Raw genomic sequence first — 24,583 nt, 5'->3', positions numbered from 1 at the left:
AGTCTGGGCAGATGCGTTTGGAGCCAGAGTCTGGGAAGATGCGCTCGGAGCCAGAGTCATGGCAGATGCGTTTGGAGCCAGAGTCTGGGCAGATGCGTTTGGAGCCAGAGTCTGGGCAGATGCGTTCGGAGCCAGAGTCTGGGAAGATGCGTTCAGAGCCAGAGTTATGGCAGATGCGTTTGGAGCCAGAGTCTGGGCAGATGCGTTTGGAGCCAGAGTCATGGCAGATGCGTCTGGAGCCAGAGTCTGGGCAGATGCGTTTGGAGCAAGAGTCTGCGCAGATGAGTTTGGAGCCAGAGTCTGGGAAGATGCGTCTAGAACCAGAGTCTGGGAAGATGTGTTCGGAGCCAGGGTCATGGCAGATGGGTTTGGAGCCAGAGTCAGGGCAGAAGCGTTTGGAGCCAGAGTCTGCGCAGATGAGTTTGGAGCCAGAGTCATGGCAGATGTGTTTGGAGCCAGAGTCTGGGCAGATGCGTTTGGAGCCAGAGTCTGGGAAGATGCGCTCGGAGCCAGAGTCATGGCAGATGCGTTTGGAGCCAGAGTCTGGGCAGATGCGTTTGGAGCCAGAGTCTGGGCAGATGCGTTCGGAGCCATAGTCATGGCAGATTCGTTCGGAGCCAGAGTCATGGCAGATCCGTTTGGAGCCAGAGTCTGGGCAGATGCGTTCGGAGCCAGAGTCTGGGAAGATGCGTTCAGAGCCAGAGTTATGGCAGATGCGTTTGGAGCCAGAGTCTGGGCAGATGCGTTTGGAGCCAGAGTCATGGCAGATGCGTCTGGAGCCAGAGTCTGGGCAGATGCGTTTGGAGCAAGAGTCTGCGCAGATGAGTTTGGAGCCAGAGTCTGGGAAGATGCGTCTAGAACCAGAGTCTGGGAATATGTGTTCGGAGCCAGGGTCATGGCAGATGTGTTTGGAGCCAGAGTCTGGGCAGATGCGTTTGGAGCCAGAGTCTGGGCAGATGCGTTTGGAGCCAGAGTCTGGGCAGATGCATTTGGAGCCAGAGTCTGGGCAGATGCGTTTGGAGCCAGAGTCTGGGCAGATGCGTTTGGAGCCAGTGTCTGGGCAGATGAGTTTGGAGCCAGAGTCTGGGCAGATGCGTTTGGAGCCAGAGTCTGGGCAGATGCGTTCGGAGCCAGAGTCTGGGAAGATCCGTTCGGAGCCAGAGTTATGGCAGATGCGTTTGGAGCCAGAGTCTGGGCAGATGCGTTTGGAGCCAGAGTCATGGCAGATGCGTCTGGAGCCAGAGTCTGGGCAGATGCGTTTGGAGCAAGAGTCTGCGCAGATGAGTTTGGAGCCAGAGTCTGGGAAGATGCGTCTAGAACCAGAGTCTGGGAAGATGTGTTCGGAGCCAGGGTCATGGCAGATGGGTTTGGAGCCAGAGTCGGGGCAGAAGCGTTTGGAGCCAGAGTCTGCGCAGATGAGTTTGGAGCCAGAGTCATGGCAGATGTGTTTGGAGCCAGAGTCTGGGCAGATGCGTTTGGAGCCAGAGTCTGGGAAGATGCGTCTGGAGCCAGAGTCTGGGCAGATGCGTTTGGAGCAAGAGTCAGCGCAGATGAGTTTGGAGCCAGAGTCTGGGAAGATGCGTCTAGAACCAGAGTCTGGGAAGATGTGTTCGGAGCCAGGGTCATGGCAGATGTGTTTGGAGCCAGAGTCTGGGCAGATGCGTTTGGAGCCAGAGTCTGGGCAGATGCATTTGGAGCCAGAGTCTGGGCAGATGCGTTTGGAGCCAGAGTCTGGGCAGATGCGTTTGGAGCCAGAGTCTGGGCAGATGCGTTTGGAGCCAGAGTCTGGGAAGATGCGTTCAGAGCCAGAGTTATGGCAGATGCGTTTGGAGCCAGAGTCTGGGCAGATGCGTTTGGAGCCAGAGTCTGGGCAGATGCGTTTGGAGCCAGAGTCTGGGCAGATGCATTTGGAGCCAGAGTCTGGGCAGATGCGTTTGGAGCCAGAGTCTGGGCAGATGCGTTCAGAGCCAGAGTTATGGCAGATGCGTTTGGAGCCAGAGTCTGGGCAGATGCGTTTGGAGCCAGAGTCTGGGCAGATGCGTTTGGAGCCAGAGTCTGGGCAGATGCATTTGGAGCCAGAGTCTGGGCAGATGCGTTTGGAGCCAGAGTCTGGGCAGATGCATTTGGAGCCAGTGTCTGGGCAGATGAGTTTGGAGCCAGAGTCTGGGCAGATGCGTTTGGAGCCAGAGTCTGGGCAGATGCGTTTGGAGCCAGAGTCTGGGAAGATGCGTTCAGAGCCAGAGTTATGGCAGATGCGTTTGGAGCCAGAGTCTGGGCAGATGCGTTTGGAGCCAGAGTCTGGGCAGATCCATTTGGAGCCAGAGTCATGGCAGCTAAGTTTGGAGCCGAGTCATGGCAGATGCGTCTGGAGCCAGAGTCTGGGCAGATGCGTTTGGAGCAAGAGTCTGGGAAGATGCGCTCGGAGCCAGAGTCATGGCAGATGTGTTTGGAGTAAGAGTCTGCGCAGATGAGTTTGGAGCCAGAGTCATGGCAGATGCGTCTGGAGCCAGAGTCTGGGAAGATGTGTTCGGAGCCAGAGTCATGGCAGATGTGTTAGGAGCCAGAGTCTGGGCAGATGCGTTTGGAGCCAGAGTCTGGGCAGATGCGTTTGGAGCCAGAGTCTGGGCAGATCAGTTTGGAGCCAGTGTCTGCGCAGATGCGTTTGGAGCCAGAGTCTGGGCAGATGGGTTTGGAGCCAGAGTCATGGCAGATGCGTTTGGAGCCAGTGTCTGCGCAGATGCGTTCGGAGCCAGAGTCTGGGCAGATGGGTTTGGAGCCAGAGTCTGGGCAGATGGGTTTGGAGCCAGAGTCTGGGCAGATAGGTTTGGAGCAAGAGTCTGGGCAGATGGGTTTGGAGCCAGAGTCTGGGCAGATGCGTTTGGAGCCAGAGTCTGGGCATATGGGTTTGGAGCCAGAGTCTGGGCAGATGCGTTTGGAGCCAGAGTCTGGGCAGATGCGCTTGGAGCCAGTGTCTGCGCAGATGCGCTTGGAGCCAGTGTCTGCGCAGATGCGTTCGGAGCCAGAGTCTGGGAAGATTTGTTTGGAGCCAGTAGTGTGCAGTAGTGTTGTGCGTTGGAGCCGTGGAATTAATATACTATATATTGAAAACGAGTAGTGACAGAGGATATATATTTTTTATTTAATATAAACAAACTAGTCTACCACAATGTGTGGTCATAATATGTAGTTTAATATGCCACTAGAAATAACTATAAAATATCAGGCACGTTCCTGACATTTTAAATCAAGTTCAACTAACGTAACAGGAGATCGACTGCTGTAGAAGACAGTAATTAATTACAGTAGGCTATTAGTCTTGTCTTCATAATTATTATTTTATACCCATAAAAATAATTAGAATTTCCAGATAACGGTCACTTACCTTATCCCGTCATGGCTAAACGTGGCGTATTATCTAATAAAAAAAATAGTTAACGTTACAAAAAACAAACAAACAAAAAAAAAACAAAAAAAAAAAAAACTCAGTGATTCATCAAATCCTGTAAGTCGGTTAGTACAATTGACTGCTGAAAAACTCATTTTATTGGCGTGAAATAACAAAAAAATCGAAAATTAATAGTTATATCTTCAATCTCCTCTCGAAGCTCGGACACTCAGCTCAGATAAGCTGTCAATCACAAGTGTCAATCGCCCCGTTTACATACCATCAAATTAGTAGCTAAAATCAAACTTAGCACAAAAACGAACAATTGAACATATATCAGCGTGATAAGAACTTCCTTAAATGACCAAAACCATCTTTCGGAAAATTGTATTGGAAGTGTAATTATTTTATTTTTTTTTGACTCAAGTCCCATTCGTTTACATGGAGGTTTTTGTGCTGTACTGCAGTTAGCCACCAGGGGACGATCAAAGAGCCAGCAGCTATAAAAAGATGGAAGAAAAAAAGGTCCTCCATCATCCAGAGTCGCAGATTGTAGCGGTCATAACAGAGCCGTCCAATCAGAGCGCTGGAGCAGCTCTCAGGCCACCAATAGGAAGCACCGCTCAGGGTCTTGCACGCGAGTGACACTGTCACCTTCCACGCGATCATGCTCACAGTTGTATAAGTTAAGAGTGACGGTTAACGTGTTCATTATTCTTCCAGTATGTTACCTGAAGGATAACAGTCCGAAATCATTCAGGTTTATGTATTTTTAATTGCACACGTGTGTTCAAACTTCTTCTACCTCATGCTGAGAGTCGGCGGATCAGAACAGCTGATCAGAAATATCGCATGTTTGCGACAATGTTGCGCTCCAGCAGCGCTTTACTGAGAGCCGCCGTCCAGCGCGCGACTCGCCCTCACTGGGGTCCAGGTAATGCATGTTAGCTTGTTCAGTGCAATGTATATTCATCATTTAACTCATAGCTGAGTATTGGGGACATGGCAGGAACCTCGCTGCTGCTGATGTGTGTGATGAAAAGCATTGCACAAACTGATTCTTTTTTTTTTTTTTTCATATCCACAACCAGAATTAATATGATTTCTATGATTAGGCACTGATGAATACATTTGCATTGGAAACTACCAGTCACCTCCCTGACCTCGTCATGTTTATGATGCAACTTCTGCTCTCATGCCTGTGTATTTTAAAGATAACGTGTTAAGTGCACCTTTGCACCCCAACAAAAGATCTCGCATTAGCTTATTAGTCAGTTGATACACTTGTGCAAAATCAGAATTGATACCGTTTATTGTCTTATAATGTTATATTGTTTTTAGTTAACGTTAACAAGTAGCCTGCTAGTTAACATTTAAATAACATTTTACATAATTTGACTATGTAATTACATAAAATATATTAAAATAGCAAAACCATTATTTCACAATTTGTGTTTTATGAGATAACTGTTTTTACTGTATTTTTGATCAAATAAATGACCTCAAGTTTTTGAACAGTAGTGTACATCAGATTCTAGAAATGTGAAATGAGTTGCATGTACAGTTTCCTGTAGCTCTGTTTTGTTGTGCAGGGTCTGTATGGTGTCCATGCAGGAATGTGTCTGTGAAAACAGGAGGATGGAAAACCAAGAAAGTTCCTCAGAGATACCTGGGTCAGCCAAGCCCATACACACACCCTCACCTCATCGGATATGGTGAGAGAGAGCTAGATTGGTCTCCTTTTTCAATTCTTTTCATTTGAAGTCGTCATAAAATCAAAACGGACCTTTATGACTTTCACAATGTATATTCTTGGTTTTACTGTGAACAATTGGTTGTACACATTTTTACAAAGACAAAAAATGTGTTAGTTATCTTTAACTAAGATGTAACAGCTTGCTTCACCTCTGAAACATCTTTCATTTTTATCTGATGTTATTAAGGCCATGCAGACTGTTGGTTTATAGTGTAAAATGATAGGCTAAAATTGATAGCCTGAATGCACTGTAAGTCGCTTTGATTAAAAGCGTCTGCTAAATGCATAAATTTAAAATAGCTATTTAGCCCTTATTTTAAAACCTTTACAAATCTTGCACTTATAGGCTAGTGACAATGCCCCTGAATTTTCGAGATACCCCTACCGGAGGTAGAACTAAACCCAACAATGTTTTTCTTCATCTCTAAGGTCTCCCATATATGAAATGGATTCTTGGCTAAAAATATTTTACTGCTAAGATTGTTAAATTAACAGATATTGTTATACACCACAAAACCAATAAAGGACTAAAATATAGCCTGTCCGTATGGGAGTTAAGGCATATAAACTAATGCAGATCAATCACACAAGCTCTGAGAGCTTTGAAACTTGACATGTTTGTAGTCAGGAAGTTGATTTAACTACTAGAAAAGACTGGATGTGAATATCTTGATGTATGGAATAAAAAGAGACATGTAAACACATATCTAAAATAAGCGGACATGCACAAATTTAATATCTATGCAGAATGTTTTCATTTACTTTGTGCTTGCTTTGCCTGGCATTATCATAGAAACAAATATGATGGCTTGTTGGAAAGGTGGGGTTGTGCTGAATCCAGCAATACCAAATATGTAAATATATGATAAAAGAGAAGTGTTCTGTCACTCAATGTATGATGTGTCCAAAATGAATGAAAATGGAACACTGACATAATTGAGTCCAAACCCATTCATTATCAGTGGTGAGAAGAATGTTGAGAAATTCAAATATAAGAGACATCAAAAAATATTTAATATGGCACCTTGTACTATATGGAAACAAAGATTGAAATCGAAAGATAACACCTTACCATAGCACAAACAGGAGACCAGGAGTTTCTAACTTAATGAACTTTTTAATAAAACTATAACTTAACTTCACACAATACAACTTAAATTACTGTCTTAAAACAAATGGCAATCTAACTAAAGAAACAAACACTCTTTGGGGAAATGAGCCCTGTCTTCTCAGGCTGTTTAGTTTATTTTCTAGCAGCAACCATTTGGAACATGAACTGCTTTTGGTGACCATTGGAGAAGGGTCTGGCTGCAGGCTTGCACTTGCACTCCAGGGGGCAAGGAAGTCGACCGGAAGTTGAAGTCGGCTGCGTGTCGCCATCTTTTAGCAGAACTTCACTTGCGTTAGCATTCCCATTGACTCCCATTCATTTTGGCGTCACTTTGACAGCGAATAACTTTACATCTGAGGCGTTTAAAGACTCCATTTGTCCATTATTTATTTCTAAAGATACACGACAATGTATAAAGGGCTCCATTACCTTCTATGTTACATTATGGCCCTGTATAAACAGTTTTTGTAAAAAATAGGCTAACGATTGCGTCATAACCACTCGACTCTCTGTCGCATTACCGTACAGACAGGAGGAGAAGCTCGCAGGCAATTAACTTAATATGGCGTACTGGCGTTACATTTTAAAATACTATACAAAATAATTAATCAGAATACTTACTCCTGCTCACTCAAGACAAAGAACTCCCCGCTCAAGCTCGCCGTCTCTGCAAGATTAACGATGGCAGTTTGCACGCACAGCTATTAGAAGATTTACATCTGTCAGACAGGTTGCTGACGTCATCAAGCTTCGTTTGAGTCTGTGCGTCAGAAACGGAAGTGTTAAAAAACGCTAAAACTGGGCTTCATTTTTCTCAATTGAGTTCCAATGGGGTTGCTGTGTCCATTTCTTTTACTGTCTATGTTGCACTCTCAGACACTGCTTCTGCTAGCGACGTCACTTGCAGTCTTTATTTTTCATTTTGTTCTATTTATTGATAACTTTTTGTTTGAATTTCCCAACATTTTATAACAGTTGCCATGTGGCGAAAACAAGAAAAAATAAACTAAATTACAATGTCAATTGCAATCGCTACTTGCACTCTCCGCTACCTGTGACATCACTTGCAATCAACACAAATTGTGCATGTTGCCACTGGAGACAAGATGCTGTGGTTGTGATTAAACGATTAAAACTAATTTAGTACTATAACGTACAGGGTCCTGCAAGAAAAAGACAAGCACAGACCTTAGCCACAGAACAGCAGAATATGAACGCAATGCACAAAGTCTTTCGTTAAGCGTTTTCCTCCTGTAGAAAAAAACTAACACTTAATATGGCATAATGTATTCAGACACATTAAGTTCAATTAAAAGGTCAAATTCGATATATAGTTATTATTCAATGTACTGCAAGTCAAGCAGATGGCTATGAACACAATGTGCAAACTTTGTCCTCCCATACAACATAACGCTTAATGTGGCCTAATAACAGACTAAGATGATAAAGACAATTTAGTAGGCCTAGGCTAGCCTATATGTCTTGTTGTTGACTCTAAGTATATACAGACCAGCAAATATGAACGTGCATTATGCATTAAGTGATTTTAAAAGGATCAACTCCGTACAGGCAAGCAGACGAGTACAGAACGCAGTGCGTTAAATTGTACATTAAACGTTTTCCTCCTATAGAAAATCATTAATATAAATAAAACACATAATGTAGGTTAATGGACAAAGACAGTGATATAAACAAGTTGTAGACAGTTTATTCTATATGGAAAAATGCTTAATGTGAAACTTTGCGTGTTGCGTTTATTCTGGGCTCACCTGCTTGCCTGTACATATTAGTTATGTATTTTAATAAAGTAGAGAAGCATGAGTTTGGCCTTTCTCATCTATGTCCATTATGCCACATTTTGCGGTATGTGAGGAAAATACTATATACATATTACTTATATTAATGAACTGTACATTTAATTTGACATTTTAATAGCATCTTAATATATTAAGCCATGTTAAGTGTTTTTTTTTCTATGCTTAGCTAGAGACTTTGTGCAAATGTTCATATTCTGGTGTTCTGGCCATGGATTTGCCGATCTTGTCTTTTTCTTGCGGACCCTGTACGTTATAGTACTAAATTAGTTTTAATAATTTAATCACCACCACAGCGTCTTGTCTCCATTGGCAACATGCACAATTTGTGTTGATTGCAAGTGATGTCACAGGTAGCGAAGAGTTCAAGTAGCAATTGCAAGTGACATTGTAATTTAGTTTATTTTTTCTTGTTTTCACAACCTGGCTTTATAAAATGTTGGGAAATTCAAACGAAAAGTAATAAAAAAAATAAACAAAATAAAAAATAAACACTGCAAGTGATGTCACTAGCGGAAGTGCAAATGTCTGAGTGTGCAAGTCTGAGAGTGCAAGTACAAGCCTACAGCCAGACCTTCTTGAAACATTTTGGGGTCAACCCCCCATGATGTTACAACTGCAACACACCACTCATCCACATTGTCATCAGTGACAAAGTGGGTCATATTTGGACAGTCAGGGCAAGAGCAAAACCCTGTGCAGGTCAAGCCCACAGAAAGACACTGGCATTTGGTGGCATCGGTGCAGTTTCCATCTTTACAGTAGAGGTGGGTGAGGTCTCTAACTCCTTTAGGTGCTGGTGCCTTCTGGAACATCACAGATTAAATGCAGCCACCTTCTCTGAGCCTCCATCCTCTACCAACTGGGTTCCAGAGAAGAGGTTTGGCCAGGTGGCTGTGATGCCACACTGCTGTTTGGTACACGGCTCTCAGCACATGCTGCTGGAAGCCATCTTCTGTTGGGGGTAGATTTGCTGCTGACACCTCAGCTCATCCAGGTTGGTGCTAGGATGCCCATCTTGGTGCCTCTTCTTTGTCTTTCAAGATCTTTGATTGAGTGTTGGTGGTCATATCTATCAAAAACTATAACGACACAGCTGTTACCTTCCTGTTGCAATCTTTTTCCAGACACACTCACCCAGGTCATTGTACGTTTGAAAGGCTGAATCATTGAGACTTTGAAGAAGATCCATGCCATCAATGATATATGCTGATGGTTCTTTTACACTTGGCAGCTGCTGTTGTCTTCTTTATGCTTCCATCATCAAAAAACAAAGAGGGTGGGACAAAATCATGTTTAATCTGAGATACGAGATTTTTATGACTTGGGAGCGGGGAGATACGAGGTTATGCACTCATTGATAAGAATGATACAGACACAGACGTCGCTGCTGTCAGCAGTGTTCATCAAAGTCTGCGGTCGTGTCGAGCCTTTTGACAAAAGATAAGGCTTTAAGGGGTAACTAAACCCCTGGTCAGAGCCTGACTCCACCCACTGGCAATATTTGAAAAATGCTGAAAAGTGGGCAGGGCACAGCGGAGATAGAGGCGACAAACCAAGGGCAGGGCTGAGCCGGTGGGGCGTGAACCTGAGTCCCTCAGTGACAGTTTAATTGACAGCTGCTGTTAGAGTCGCTAAAATGGAGAGTGACTCTAGAGACGCAAGTAGTTTTGCAACAGAGCGTTCATTTGAAGTAGAGGACTTTTCTCCCCCACCGTCACCTTTAGTGGAGGATGTCGAGGTGTCTGAGGACACAGGGCCAGGGCCTGAGCCATATCAATTCAAGCCACTGGCTCAAACTGCGGTCTTAACTCCCGGATTCTGATAGGCATCCGATGATGCTAGCGAAGCAACCATGCAAGAGAGAATGGGCCAGTCTCCGAGTAAGGCACTGCGTCGCTTTTCAGCGTGAGCTGTGTGGAGCATTACCGAAGCATAACAGCTATGGATATTTAACAAAACAAGCCTACTCAAATGTATCTAACCTAACGATTTTCATTCGTTATTGTAAGAAATGAAAAAGAGTTATGCAAAGATAGGCTTACTTGGCGCCAGTAGACAGACCTTTTTTCTCCCATAAATAAAACCTGTTAGCCTACTTGGGGCATTTTACATGCACAGTGCCAACTTTGAGTCAGTAAAATAATAATAAAAACAGTAATTTAATGCTGGTATCCAAAACATTTAATTCAATACAAGTAGAATTAGAAATTAGATACATTTTAAAACTTCAATGCACATGTATAATAAGCCTAGTAATAATAACCCTAGTACTATCGATCATAACATACTTCTACAGATACTGGAAAACTGGGTTGGGCTTTCTGGGATGGTACTCAAATGGTTCAGGTCATACTTAGAAGGGAGAGGCTATTATGTGAGTCTATTAGAGCATAAGTCTAAGTGGACGTCCATGACATGTGGAGTGCCACAAGGGTCAATTCTTGCACCGCTCTTGTTTAGCCTGTATATGCTTCCACTAAGTCAAATAATGAGAAAGAACCAAATTGCCTATCACAGCTATGCTGATGATACCCAGATTTACCTAGCCATATCTCCAAATTACTACAGCCCAATAGGAGGATCTTTGATGACATCTTTGTACGCATACGCAAGTGGTTGTGTGGCAACAAAACAAACAGTATGGCGGGCTGTAAAGACGCAACGAGCACTTTCAAGTGAGTTAAGGCCCGTTCACACCAAGCACGATAACTATAAAGATAACTATAAAGATAACGATATTAGCGTCCACACCAGCGAACAATATTGTCTGTGTATTTTAAGCAGACGCGGCACGTCTGCTGCTTTAAATTCTCCAGCTCATTACAGCAGGATTGATTCTGATTGGTTGGCAATGTTTTATCGTTCATCAGGGGGAAAAATCGTTCTGAAAGTGATTCCAACGATATCGTTTCTTTATCGTTATAGTTATGGTGTGGACTCTGCTATTGTTTAATATTGAGAACGATTTTTAGAACTATATCTTTATAGTTATCGTGCTTGGTGTGAACGGGCCTTTAGCGGGCAAAATCCTCAATATATAAGCACTTTAACATCTGAAGACCGGAGGAGGTTTGGAGAGAAGCTCAAAATTTGTATTGGTGACAAAATCGAAGCTATTCAAAGCCCATATGATATCTGGGATGACAAAAACGTTGGTCCGACTCGCCCGTGTCTTGGCCACGAATCTGCTGGGGAGACATTTATTCTTATTTAATAGAAACCCCTGGACCCTTCACTCATGAAAGATTAAAGGCTTTCAAAAGTCTGAAGGCCTATGATTGTTTTGTTTCTCGAAAAGTTGGGCCAGTCTTTTCTGCCAAGCAGAAAGCAGTGATTGTGCTAAAAGCAGAGGTTAGACCTGGCCAAGCAGAGTCACAGCATGATTCGCATCTCCCGTGGGTGAACGCCAAAGAGAACGGCGAAATAATCAGTGCTCACTGCGACTGCAAATCCGGGTAAGTCTTCATTGATCAGTGTTCTTATTTCCTTATTTACTTACTGAAAATGTAGTGACTGTTGTACCAATTCAATTGTTTTCAGTGTGAGACTTTCAATGGCGTCTGTACTAATGGTGAAAAATTGTATATCACAGCTTACACATTTCTCCTTCTTTCAAATCCAGTCTTGGAGAAACATGCATTCGTGTAGCAGCTTTAATGTTTAAAGTAGAAGCAGCTGTCAGGATAGGACTTACAAATGCTGCATGTACTAGTGAGGCTTGCAGCAAAGCACAGCTACAGAATGATGTGAGGAACATAGTCTGGGTGCTGTGGATTGCGGTTTGGGACACCTGAATCAGAAAGCGAAAACATATGACTCGGTTGATTTGACTCAGTTTTATTTATTTTTATTCAATCTTCTATAAATACATAGTCACTAAGACTTACCATGAACAAAATGTTCCTCACAAACTCGTTCAGAAGCTGCAGGCTTTCTTCGGAACGTCCAGGTTCAATCGCCTAATTGCACGCAACCATTTCTTTCATTTTTCGCTATCCTTTTCGGAGGGATTTCGAAAAAACTTTTTATCAGGCCCCCATCTAACCGTACAATCGACCACACAGCAAGAGTGAACCATCCTCTTCTCTAAATCCTCCTCCAAACGTGCAAAACAATCAAATTACAGGTATCTAGCGGTGTTTCCTGCCACACGATTCCCATGATGCAATGCGACAAACATAAACAATGACGTCACAAAAGATCCACCTATTGACTCCCTCTGCCAATGCATTGATAAAATTAATAGTTGGATGTGCCAGAGCTTTCTTCAGCTAAACAAGGAAAAAACTGAAGTCATTGCATTTGGAAACAAACATGAAGTGTTCAAGGTGAATGCATACCTTGACTCTAGGGGTCAAACAACTAAAAATCATGTCAGGAATCTTGGTGTGATTCTGGAGACCGGTCTGAGTTTCAGTAGTCATGTCAAAGCAGGAGCTAAATCAGCATACTATCATCTCAAAAATATTGCAAGAATTAGAGGTTTTGTTTCCAGCCAAGACATGGAGAAACTTGTTCATGCTTTATCACCAGCAGGGTGGACTATTGTAATGGGCTCCTCACCGGCCTTCCCAAAAAGACCATTAGACAGCTGCAGCTCATCCAGAACACTGCTTCCAGGATTCTGACTAGAACCAGAAAATCTGAGCATATCACACCAGTCCTCAGGTCCTTACACTGGCTGCCAGTTACATTTAGGATTGGTTTTAAAGTACTTTTACTCGTATATAAGTCACTAAATGACCTAGGACCGAATTATATTGCAGATATGTTCACTGAATATAAACCTAACAGAGCACTCAGATCACTAGGATCAAGTCAGTTAGAAATACCAAGGGTTCACACAAAACAAGGGGAGTCCTCCTTTAGTTACTATGCTGCCTACAGTTGGAATCAGCTTCCAGAAGAGATCAGATGTGCTAAAGCACTAGTCACATTTAAATCTAGACTCCAAACTCATCTGTTTAGCTGTGCATTTATTAAATGAGCACTGTGCAATGTCTGAACTGATTGCACTATATTTTCACTTTTTTTATGTAAAATCATTTTCTAACTGTTTTTAAATTCATTTTAGTTAAGTATTTTTTTTTCATAATTTTAAAAGTTTTAAAATTGCTTGTCTTTATTTTTATTATTTTTCTTCATGATTATTTTACTTTATTTTATGTAAAGCACTTTGAATTACCATTGTGTATGAAATGTGCTATATAAATAAACTTGCCTTGCCTTGCCTAGTAATAAGTAGACATTTAAAATACATCAATAACTGATATCATAGTTTAAAATAGATAAAATCAGAGTTAAGGCTTGCTTTATGTGTTGCTCGATGAGAATTTCTCAATCGTTGCGACTTTAAATCCTGAGGACACAAAATGCTGTGGAAGCTCCTGCCGCGGAGTGAAGAAGAGGTGGAGTTACGAGGATTCTCAGACAGTTGAAGTGCCCAATGGAGTTAAGAGATTTGCTCTCAATCTATTTTCAACACTTTAGATTGTTTACCACGTGGGGTTTAACCAATAGCATTGAATTGTGAAAAAATATGAAATAGACAAAATTTGGACATGCAAGGTTTCCGCCCGACAGCGACGATATTTTAATAAAGGTGTTCCATTCCAATGTTAACCTGATTCAATTGGATCTGTGGTTCATATGAATTGTATAGTATACTGTGCCTTATGAAATGTATCATTATTAAATGTATCATAAATATAGATCAGCACTTACCTAATGTAAGTTACTTTGCAGTAACCATGAATTTGTCAACATTCTTCTCACCACTGATAATGTGATTTGGACTTGAGGCTATTTTGTCCAGCGTTCTTTCATTTTGGACACCTCATACATTGAGTGACAGAACACTTCTCTTTTATTATATATTTACATATTAATAATTTAAGTTGTATTGTGTGAAGTTAAGTTATAGTTTTATTAAAAAGTTCATTAAGTTAAAACTCCTGGTCTCCTGTTTGTGCTATGGTAAGGTGTTATCTTTCGATTTCAATCTTTGTTTCCATATAGTACAAGGTGCCATATTAAATTTTTTTTGATGTCTCTTATATTTTAATTTCTCAACATTCTTCTCACCACTGATAATGAATGGGTTTGGACTCAATTATGTCAGTGTTCCATTTTCATTCATTTTGGACACATCATACATTGAGTGACAGAACACTTCTCTTTTATCATATATTTACATATTTGGTATTGCTGGATTCAGCACAACCCCACCCCACCAACAAGCCATCATATGTGTTTCTATGATAATGCCAGGCAAAGCAAGCACAAAGTAAATGAAAACATTCTGCATAGATATTAAATTTGTGCATGTCCGCTTATTTTAGATATGTGTTTACATGTCTCTTTTTATTCCATACATCAAGATATTCACATCCAGTCTTTTCTAGTAGTTAAATCAACTTCCTGACTACAAACATGTCAAGTTTCAAAGCTCTCAGAGCTTGTGTGATTGATCTGCATTAGTTTATATGCCTTAACTCCCATACGGACAGGCTATATTTTAGTCCTTTATTGGTTTTGTGGTGTATAACAATATCTGTTAATTTAACAATCTTAGCAGTAAAATATTTTTAGCCAAGAATCCATTTCATATATGGGAGACCTTAGAGATGAAGAAAAACATTGTTGGGTTTAGTTCTACCTCCGGTAGGGGTATCTCGAAAACTAAAGCACTTTTTGACCATTTGTCACTAGCCTATTAATTAACACCAGTCATTTTAAGCAGATTACTGACCAGTAATAAAATTATAATGGAATGCCTTCTATTTACAGTCCCTATTTAATTCCCAGTGAATGAAATATAATCCCTTTTTTTTATTTGGTTATGGAATATTTTGTTTCGTTCTCAAATATACTCCAATTCAAATGTTTTGTGTCAGTAATTTGATTTTGAAGTCTCTTATGCTCATCAAGGCTACATTTATTTGGTAAAAAATACGGTAAAATTGTGAAATATTATTACAATTTTAAATAACTGTATTCTGTCTTAATATATTTGAAGATTAAATTTATTCCTGTGATGCAAAGCTGTATTTTCAGCGTCATTCCTCCAGTCTTCAGAGTCACGTGATCCTTCAGAAATCATTATGATATGATGATTTGCTGCTCAAGAAACATTATCTTTCATTATCTTATTATTAAAATCTTTCAAAGCATTATAAATGTCTTTACTGTAACCTTTGAGAAATTTAATGTATTCCTACTGAATAAAAGTAATACATTCTATAAACGAATGACTGATTGCAAACATTTGAACTTTAGTGTGCGTCACATTATGTCAAATAAAACGGGTTGCTCTGGGCTGTTTAATAATCTTGAGATGTCTTGGTCTCACAGGTGAGGTGACGCCAGGTCTCACCCAGACAGAGTTTGAGTTTCGCCGGCAGCGCTTGGCGTCTCTGATCGAGATGCAGGCAGAGCGGCTAACAGGTTCTGGAGCCTCTTCAAACTCCTCCCACATTGTCATCGTCCTATCGCATCCCATTCGCTACATGTCCAATGACATCCCTTACCCGTTCCACCAGAACCAGGACTTCCTGTACCTGACAGGAATTATGGAGCCGGACAGCGCACTGGTGATGTATGGATCGGGTAAGCCGGACCAGGCCGTGTTATTCGTCCCACGGCGAGACCCGGCACGAGAGCTCTGGGACGGCCCCCGCTCAGGGAAGGATGGGGCAGCTGCTTTAACGGGTCTAGAACGGGTTCACAGCACAGAGGAGCTCGGTGTAGTGCTAAAAGCCTTGAAGGGTAAAAAAAACGAACATGCATTTACATTAATGTGTATTCAAGGTTTAAATTTGCAGCAGTATCTTAACTTTTTATTCTCTTAGGGGGAACTATATGGTATGATAGCTCTCAGCCTTGCCATCCACGGCTACACCAGACTCATGTGTGCCCCCTATTGGAAGGAGGACCGCTGACGAAGTCTCTCCGACCCCTCACTCATTCCCTCAGAGCCATTAAGAGCCCAGCAGAGGTCGCTCTGATGAAGGAGGCAGGACGGATCACTGCCCAGGCAATGAATCTCATATAATAATAATAATAATAACAGCGCTGTATGTTGTGGAAGATTACTTTAAAGGAAGGTTTGGGTCATCTCGGGTGACTTCGCTAGGTTAAGGAAAGGAAGAGGTCCGTGTAAAGTCTGAGTGAATGGATCATTTCAGATATCAGGGACTTGATGCAAGTCAAACATGCATTAAATTGAGCCGTGTGTTTATCTTCAGGCATTTAAGAAGACGATGGCCATGTCAAGAGGAGATATTGATGAGGCAGTTCTCTATGCAAAGGTGAGCAGAGGGACTAAAGTCATGCAAACACACATAAACAGTCCGTTTAAACAGAAGATTTTGTGTTTTGCAACCTGCACCCTAATGTGTGTTTGTGTATGTGTATATTTGTATAAATCAACCTGCCATAACAAAAAAAAAAAAAAAAACAGGGAGATGGCAAAGTACTGCATACAGTATAAACCACTATATGGATCCATTCAGCATCACTATCAAAATACAATTGAAAACACTCTGATTGTGTGGGGGGAAAAAAAACACATTATCTTCCACATACTGTACATTATTTTTTCTCCTCTATGCCCCGTCCTTTCAGAGCAATCAATTTTTACAAAGCTCATTGTTCTGAAAAGCGAGCTGGGAAGCTCAAAACTCAGGTTTGAATCATCAGTGGCAAATTCTTTAAATATGTAAACATATTTACAGATGGCGCCAGAATTGCTTCACTTTATAGAAACAAGAAGAAAAGAACAACAAGAAGTAGTTTCCCTTTTACAACAAAACACACAGCGTCTCCACAACATGGCAGGGTGGCAACAGAGAGAATAAAAGTTACACCTTCATTCTTTGCATGAACATTTGGGCGGTGTTATACAAAACTTCCCACATAGTGTCGTAGAGATGTGGGGGCGTGTTAGAACCACCCGTTTTAGGAGGGTGTGGTTGACTCTTAACTTTGATAAAGAATAACTCTTTGGATTTAAAACGTTGCAACTTTACAGATCTTCTTTATTCACCAAGAGCTTGTAACACTTCAAAGAGAAAGAAAAAATATAAATCGCAGTGAGAAAATGAGTGAGTTGAATGTACTTTAAAGGTATTTTGTGTCCTCCTGGAGGACCACTGAGCCCCCCAGCGCTGCCCACCTCAGAGGAGACCCACTGATTTAGAGCACACTTCTGGAATATTAACAGATATACCATGACCTTTGAAATAATTTAGTTTTTCTGCCTTTTTTGCAATATTTTTGAGAGTAGTGCTGGGCGGTATGATGGTATATAGTACGGCTTAAACATCATACACCTTTTGAGTGATGCATGAATGAAAAAATAAATAGTGTGACGCACTTTGTAGTTATTAAGTGCAATAAGCAGTGAAAAATTACTCCTGCTGACTGACACACATTGAGAAAGCCCCTCGACAGCATGCAATGGCAGAAACGGATCTCTTTCTTGTTTTATTGTGCTACAATGGTCAAATATGCAAAGTTATATCATAATGCTTGCTGTGGAGTATTCAAGGAAACACAGTAGGTTATGTGTTATATAAATGTACTAAACAGTGGGGTGAAAACCAGATGTTTCAGTGTATTGGATCCATGCAGTCGGTCTTAAAGGGACAGTAGCCTTAATTACCTGCTGCTATCTTAATGTTAATCATGTTTGATTGATACAGTGAAGACTATGCAGTGTTTTATTTATATACTTTATTCAATTTCTGTAATATTTCTTACTACATGGTAAATAAACCTAGCCTACTCTAGCTGAATAAATTAAGTCTGTTTCATATTTATTTGTTCTGTTGTGCTTGTAATTTACTTCTTTTTACTGACCCCAAACCTTTGAAAAATGATGAAGTATGCAAACTCTAAAAATGCTACCATCTAACTGGCTGTGACTTTGTTAAAAAATGTGAAAATATAATTTTATTGTGTGTATTTAGGATACATAAGATGCTGGACAGAAGAAATCTGCCATTTTATTTTAATAAAATGATTGTCCAATGAAGTATACCATTAAACACAATATATCATTTGGGATGTGGTGGCAAACATACTTAAAAAAAATGTTAGGGGACAAATTAATTGTTTTAAGAGGTTCTAGAAGCCCACAGACCTAAAATTGGCAACAGTGTAGGAAACGCCTGTATATTCCTTTGTAGCAGAAAGCCTTTCAGAAGGTTTTTTTTTTTTTTTTTTGTTGTAGCTCTGAAATTTTTGGGTAGAATTACTACATAAAGTTGTCATTGTTTGGCTTTTGGCCAATGCAAAGGTAATGCGCCGTCTGAGAACTGAAAATGTAGCACAGAATCAAAGTGACGTCAGCAGGCTCTTGTTTCCCTTTTTGCTCTTCCGTACAGTTTGATTTTGAATGCCGTGCCCATGGTGCGAACTTCCTTGCATATCCACCCGTGGTTGCTGGTGGAAACCGAGCCAACACACTTCATTACATCAATAATAATCAAATAGTGAAGGTAAAGTACAAACGCACTCATATTCACTGCTGGGGTGTTTTCTTTTTCTAAAAGTGGGAGTCTAGAAAAGATTCATGAGATATACAAGTAGGAAACTTGACATTTCTCTTTTTATAATTCTGTATTCAATGAATACGTAAACTTAGGGTTAGGGTTAAAATTTAGCACCCAGAAATTTTAAGCAGATTTTTCAGTGATTTTCAATCATTTTGGCACAAATAGTTCTGGAGGGCCAAAATCATTGATTGAAATGGTGACATTTAATTAGCGTTCTCCAGTGGCCTGTTTTTACTGTCCATTTTAGCTCTCTTAGTGCTCATTAAAGTGGTGTTACAGATCGCTTTAGTCGCAACTGATCTTCTCTCTCCCTTTACCACTAGTTATAACATCAAATTAACATGAATGAACATCAGAAGGTATGTTGAAGGAGCAGTAAAGCTGGCTGAAATGTGTCATGCCTCATGTAATCACTTAATCAGTGTTTCATAATAAACCAGCTTGTAAACAATGATTACCTCAGGAGCCATTCAGTGACCATAAAATTGTTAGAAACTCTGGAGAGGAGCATTTTGCTAAATATATGCACTGTTTTACATATTTATAATATTTTTTCTTAACCTTTTGACTGTTATTTAAAATTCTTTTTTTTTTTTTAATTAAAGCCACCATTTAAATGTTTATACTTTGACAAAGAAATTAGAGTTAAACAAAACACTGACTTGTGTCCCTCAGTATTAATTTGAGTGTTGATTTTATTAAATAAATAAATAAAAAATTACCTTAGTATTATATATCGGTATTAATATCGGTTTTAGTGTTTTGGTAAAAAATGTATTTTGGTGCATCACTATTTTGTGCACATTTAGTCAAATGTACAGTATACACAATGTCATAGGACTGGGTGATCTAGACAAATGTTTGAGTATTGTGTGTGTTTTTTTTTTTTTTCTCAGGATGGAGAAATGGTCTTGTTAGATGGTGGGTGTGAATATTTCGGTTATGTGAGCGACATCACACGCACTTGGCCGGTGAATGGAAAGTAAGTCTGTTTTCAACAGAACTCTCATTGTTTCATAATGTAGCTTTAATTTGGTGCTATTAGTAAGTGATCAGTGAGCTCCGTGTGCCGTCTCCAGGTTCAGTCCTGCTCAGAGAGAGCTGTATGAGGCCGTGTTGGAGGTGCAGCTGGGCTGTCTGTCTCAGTGCAGTCCTGGCGTCAGTCTGGACTACATATACTCCACCATGCTGACGCTGTTGGCCCGGCAGCTCAAAGAGCTCGGGATCGTCCCACAAGGCACTAGTGATACAGATGCACTGAAGGTACTCCTGTTTAAAAAGCTTGCTGTTTAAGGGAATAGTTAATCCAAAATTTTTACTTCTGATGTTATCTACTCCAATATATATCAAAAATATATTACCATTTAAAAGTTTGAGGTCAGTAAGAATTTTTTTATTTTACATTTTTTTAAGGAAAAATATACTTTTATTTAGCAAGGATGCTTTTTATTGATCAAAAATGAGAGTCTTTATAAAGTAGACATTTATAACCGCACAAATGTTTTCAATATTGATAATAATACAATTTTCCTGAGGAGCAAATCAGAATCATTTCTGAATGATTATGTGATGCTGAAGACTGCAGTAATGATGCTGAAAATTTAGCTTTGCATCACAGGAATAAAACTAATTTATTTTTAAAAACCAGCGTTATGTTGATCCTGCTAATCACTTGCTGTCACAATTGTAAACACTAGGCTTTCTTCTTTCGTGAAGGGGTTTGGCGGCACGTCATCTTTGTTCCCAGGCAGAATGTTAAAGAACGCGACACATGTCTCGTGGAAATCCTGTTTAATTCAACCAATCCGATGATGACTTCGACACACCAGAAGTGTTTCTACTTCTGTGTCGCATATGCATCAGACGTTTAGCCAACAGTTTGTGGGCGTGACGTCTGAAGCTGAGACTGTGTTGGCTGTTGTTTGACTACAATATAACCAATTACTCAAACTTAATGTTTTTCATGAGGTTGAATCCAGTTATTTATTAGTCAGTTCTTGATGTTTTCTTTCCATCTTGAATAACATGACTCTTCCAGTATATCCAGTATAGCATTGTTAAGATATAACACTGTGGCTTGTGGATCGATACACATAATCTAATGGTTTAATGAAATCAAATTTTAAACATCTTTTACTGTACCAATTTTGATGGCCCTTATATTCTCTATTTGAGCCAATGCAGAAGAAAGAAGTTATTTCAGGGCAAGACTGCCCTGATTGTAAAGCAAAGCGTGATTGGCCATAGCGAGAAATGTACTACGATTGGTCGGCGAAATGTGGTTATGAGATTGGCTTGATAGACAGTGGGTGGAGTCTACACATTTATTCGTTTTTAACGTCTTGATGCTAGAAATGGTTGAAAATCCACAAATTCATGCAGCGATCCACAAATGTACAGAAAGCCATTGCATTGTTCCAGCTTTTACATCATTAATGCCAAATGCAACTGATTTTTGCTTCTTTGTTTGTAATCGATTGCAATTCTCCAAGCATGAATATATTGTAAAATGTATCACTGGCATGTCACACCAATCGAAATTCTGCTTCACAGTGATGAAACACCAAGAATTTGAAGCATTCTTCATTTATTTAATTGAACCTCTCTAAAGCTCTGTGGTTAGGAAATGACTATAAGACTTTCTGCCCAATTTAAATGGCCAAAGATCTGACCCACTTATAGCGTCTGTAAAGCACCACACTGCCCTAAAAGCACCATTTCACTTTCAATGCAGCGAGTTTATGAGGCAAACAAACCGACATATTGGTCAGTTAAGCCTGCTGTGGCTGTGGAGATGTACATGTGCACTGACTTCAGTTAAAATCTGTTTTCATGTTCCTCACATGCAGCTTCTCAACTGTTTCTCTCGCTGTAACATGCATTATAATCACATTACAGTTGTTTTTTCTCAATGGATGTCTGCCTGTCCCTTTTTTTTTCCCTCCGCCCAGGCTGCTCGGCAGTTGTGCCCCCATCATGTGGGTCACTACCTGGGCATGGATGTTCATGACACTCCTGAGCTGTCCCGTTCACAACCGCTGCAACCTGGCATGGTGATCACAATAGAGCCAGGTGAATATCAATTGTATTCCAAAACAATTAGTGTTTCATGTCTTCTTTTAAACTTTTAGTTAATCAAAGAATGCATTCTAGCTATCAAAATATTTGCTTGAAGTTCCATCCCATGCTTTAGTGATTGAGTTGTAGGTTGCTTCTCATGGACTTCAGCACCTAAAACTTAAATGTATCCATCCACAATAATAATTTACCATTTACTATTTGTCCATTCTATTATTTTCGTTTTATTTTCTGGTATCGGATGTGGCTTTTTCCTTGCATTGAGTAACCTTCATTCCCCCAAAACAACAACAGATTGTTTGTTGGGCCCAAAATGTTGGGCTTGAAAATATGGTGACTTGCAAGATATGCAGGTGTACTCAATGCTCCAGCAGCTGTTTTGTAATTTCCACAGTTCATTGAGCAGCACAATCATTTTCCACTCAATAATGAGGAAGGTTTCTCGAGTAGCAAATTTAAACATTAGAAAGATTTCTTAAGAACAAGGTCGAGGTAACTGTTTGTTTACTGTATAATGGCTGCTGAAAATTATGCCTTGTCATCACAAATAAATATAAATAATCATTTTAAAAATAAAAATAGAAAGACATTCTCTCTTGCATTGTTATTCTTATCTGAAACTGTTAAAGTTTTTTTTATTAATTAAAATAAAACAAATATTAGATAAATAGATAAGTAGTGAACTAAACAGAAAAAAAACATTTTTTATATTTTTTTTTTACTTCAGTCAGAAAAAAATCGTGACTGGGCTTAGACCAGTTAAACTAGTAGAAAACGTATAAAAATGACAAAAGCACATCAAATTACTAATACTTAAATTAAAAACAAAAATGCAAAGATAAATGCCAATTTAGTCAGTCAGAAAAAATACATTGGCTGGACTAGCTGAACTAAAATCGTAAGGAGACGTCAATCATCTGATTGCATGTTGGGACACACTGCACCGGCACTTGAGGTGTAGACAGATTTGTTTGGCTTACAATCAGAGCGAAGTAGTCTTGTTTTGCACTTTGAGTCTCAATAGAGACGTTTTGAAAAATGCACTTGTTGGGAACATTCATACAGCACCATGTTATTAAAATTAGAGTAATAATACTAACAAACCGCAGGCCTGTATCTTAAATGCACTGTAGTTACCACTGGACTTTAGCATACTGGTCAAAGTAACATTCAACTTCTCAGCCTTTTAAGCTGTACTGCAAAAAACTAAACCGAACATCATCTCTCAACTCTCATTTCTTGCTCCTTTCACCCAGGACTGTACATCAGCGAGGACGATAGCTCATGTCCAGAGCGATTTCGGGGTCTTGGGGTGCGAATTGAGGATGACGTGGTGATCCGAGAACACGGGGGACCCCTCGTCCTATCTGCAGAAACCCCAAAAACCATCGCTGAGGTGGAGAGTGCATGCGCGCATGGAGAGGACTGAAAGAATAGAGGAAAACATAGCAAGTCCTTCTAGAATGAGACTGTTTTTCCTATCTTTTAACACCTCCGCTGGGAGGGATTTCTGTAATAGTCGACTCAGGAGGTCTGGATCTCACAGAACTTGCTCCAGTTATGTATTAAATCTGGAGGATTAAGAGCTGGACGTGTTGGGACAGCGTGCAACGTCTCCCTGATAGCCAGTTGGGTCGTGTTTTGTATTTGACATGCACAACTACACTCTCAGAGAAAAGGTTACAGAACGGTCACTAGGGTGGTACCCTTTCAAAATATACATTTGTACCATATTTACCCCCAAAGGTACCGGTACATAAAAGTACTTTAAAGGTACATGTTAGTACCTAAAATGTACATATCTGGACCTAAATGTATACATGCATACATATTTTTTTATCTTTTGAACAGGTACCACGCCAGTGACAGCTTTTTGTCGAGTGTGTAAGATCTAGGATGAGGGTTTATAGGAGATTTCAGAGTGAGAAACAAAGCGGTTACTATACGATTTAGCAATGTTTAACAGTTTGTGTTTGGGAGATAATTTATCTGTTTCACTGCGAGAGGCTCTGTTCGTGTTTGTCTGCTAAGGTTTTTATTGTCATGAATGTGTTTTTTTACTGTTGTCAAAATAAATGTCTAATTCTTGATCATGTTGCTGCATTTTGTACGAGCAATGCATTTCTAAACCACGTAATTAGTCATCTGAACAGATTCAATCATTTTTTCAATACATATTTTAACTTTTAATCACTCCAAAACACACATTATCTGATGTAGTAAATAAGTCATGCTAACATATACTAAAATAAATTAAAATGGTTTACTACTAGAAGTCTAAATAAATGAATCAAATTTAATTAGAATTTTTTTGAAAGTGATTACATTTATGCTCAATTAAGTCTAAAACTACAATTGAATAGCATTTTCACAATACATATAGACACTAAAATAGCACTCTAAAACCTCAGTAAGGTTGGAAATGGAGGAAAAAAAGGACATCAGAATTTGTGTGTAGAGGCTGCTGTTTTTTATTTTTAAGTATCAAATCTAATAAAAACAAAATGTATATAAAAGCTAATTCAACATATTATTATACTATAACACACTTAAGGTGTCCAAAAAAGCAAGCCTAAGTTACTAAATTTAGTAACTACTAAAATCCAGTTGGACCAAAAATGCTGTCTTGGAAAGCAACTTTTTTTTTAGCCGAATTGACTCTGAACATGTTTATGCTGCTACATAGCCAGATCCCTTCGTTTTGGGACACAATCTCCTAGCTCCGGTTACACTGTTGCCCGTCTAGCTACGGTCTTGAGCTGAGCAGACTCTTAATGTGCATATGACGTCCAGAAATGCCACCTAGGTAGGTAGCTCACCAGGTTTAGGAGTTTCTTTAGCTGAATTCACTGTGAAATTGTTTATGATGCCAAAACT

The 24,583-nt window shown here is 40.1% G+C and overlaps 1 protein-coding gene across 1 annotated transcript; it reads left to right on the top strand.

Annotated features, from left to right (window-relative positions):
• Window positions 1-4,028: 4,028 nt before the first annotated feature.
• Window positions 4,029-23,799, top strand: xpnpep3 (X-prolyl aminopeptidase 3, mitochondrial). Its single transcript, XM_026208963.1, has 10 exons — window positions 4,029-4,319; window positions 4,978-5,100; window positions 15,423-15,836; window positions 15,920-16,104; window positions 16,316-16,378; window positions 18,458-18,571; window positions 19,525-19,610; window positions 19,708-19,891; window positions 21,580-21,700; window positions 22,963-23,799. Exons 1-10 carry the CDS (start codon window positions 4,238-4,240, stop codon window positions 23,133-23,135), a joined length of 1,545 nt encoding a protein of 514 aa, XP_026064748.1. The 5' UTR covers window positions 4,029-4,237; the 3' UTR covers window positions 23,136-23,799.
• Window positions 23,800-24,583: the final 784 nt, after the last annotated feature.

The sequence above is a fragment of the Carassius auratus genome, chromosome 3, assembly GCF_003368295.1.
Source record: "Carassius auratus strain Wakin chromosome 3, ASM336829v1, whole genome shotgun sequence".
NCBI lineage: Eukaryota > Metazoa > Chordata > Actinopteri > Cypriniformes > Cyprinidae > Carassius > Carassius auratus.
Note: the sequence above shows the minus strand (reverse complement) of the source record. Positions and strands in the feature narration are given on the sequence as shown.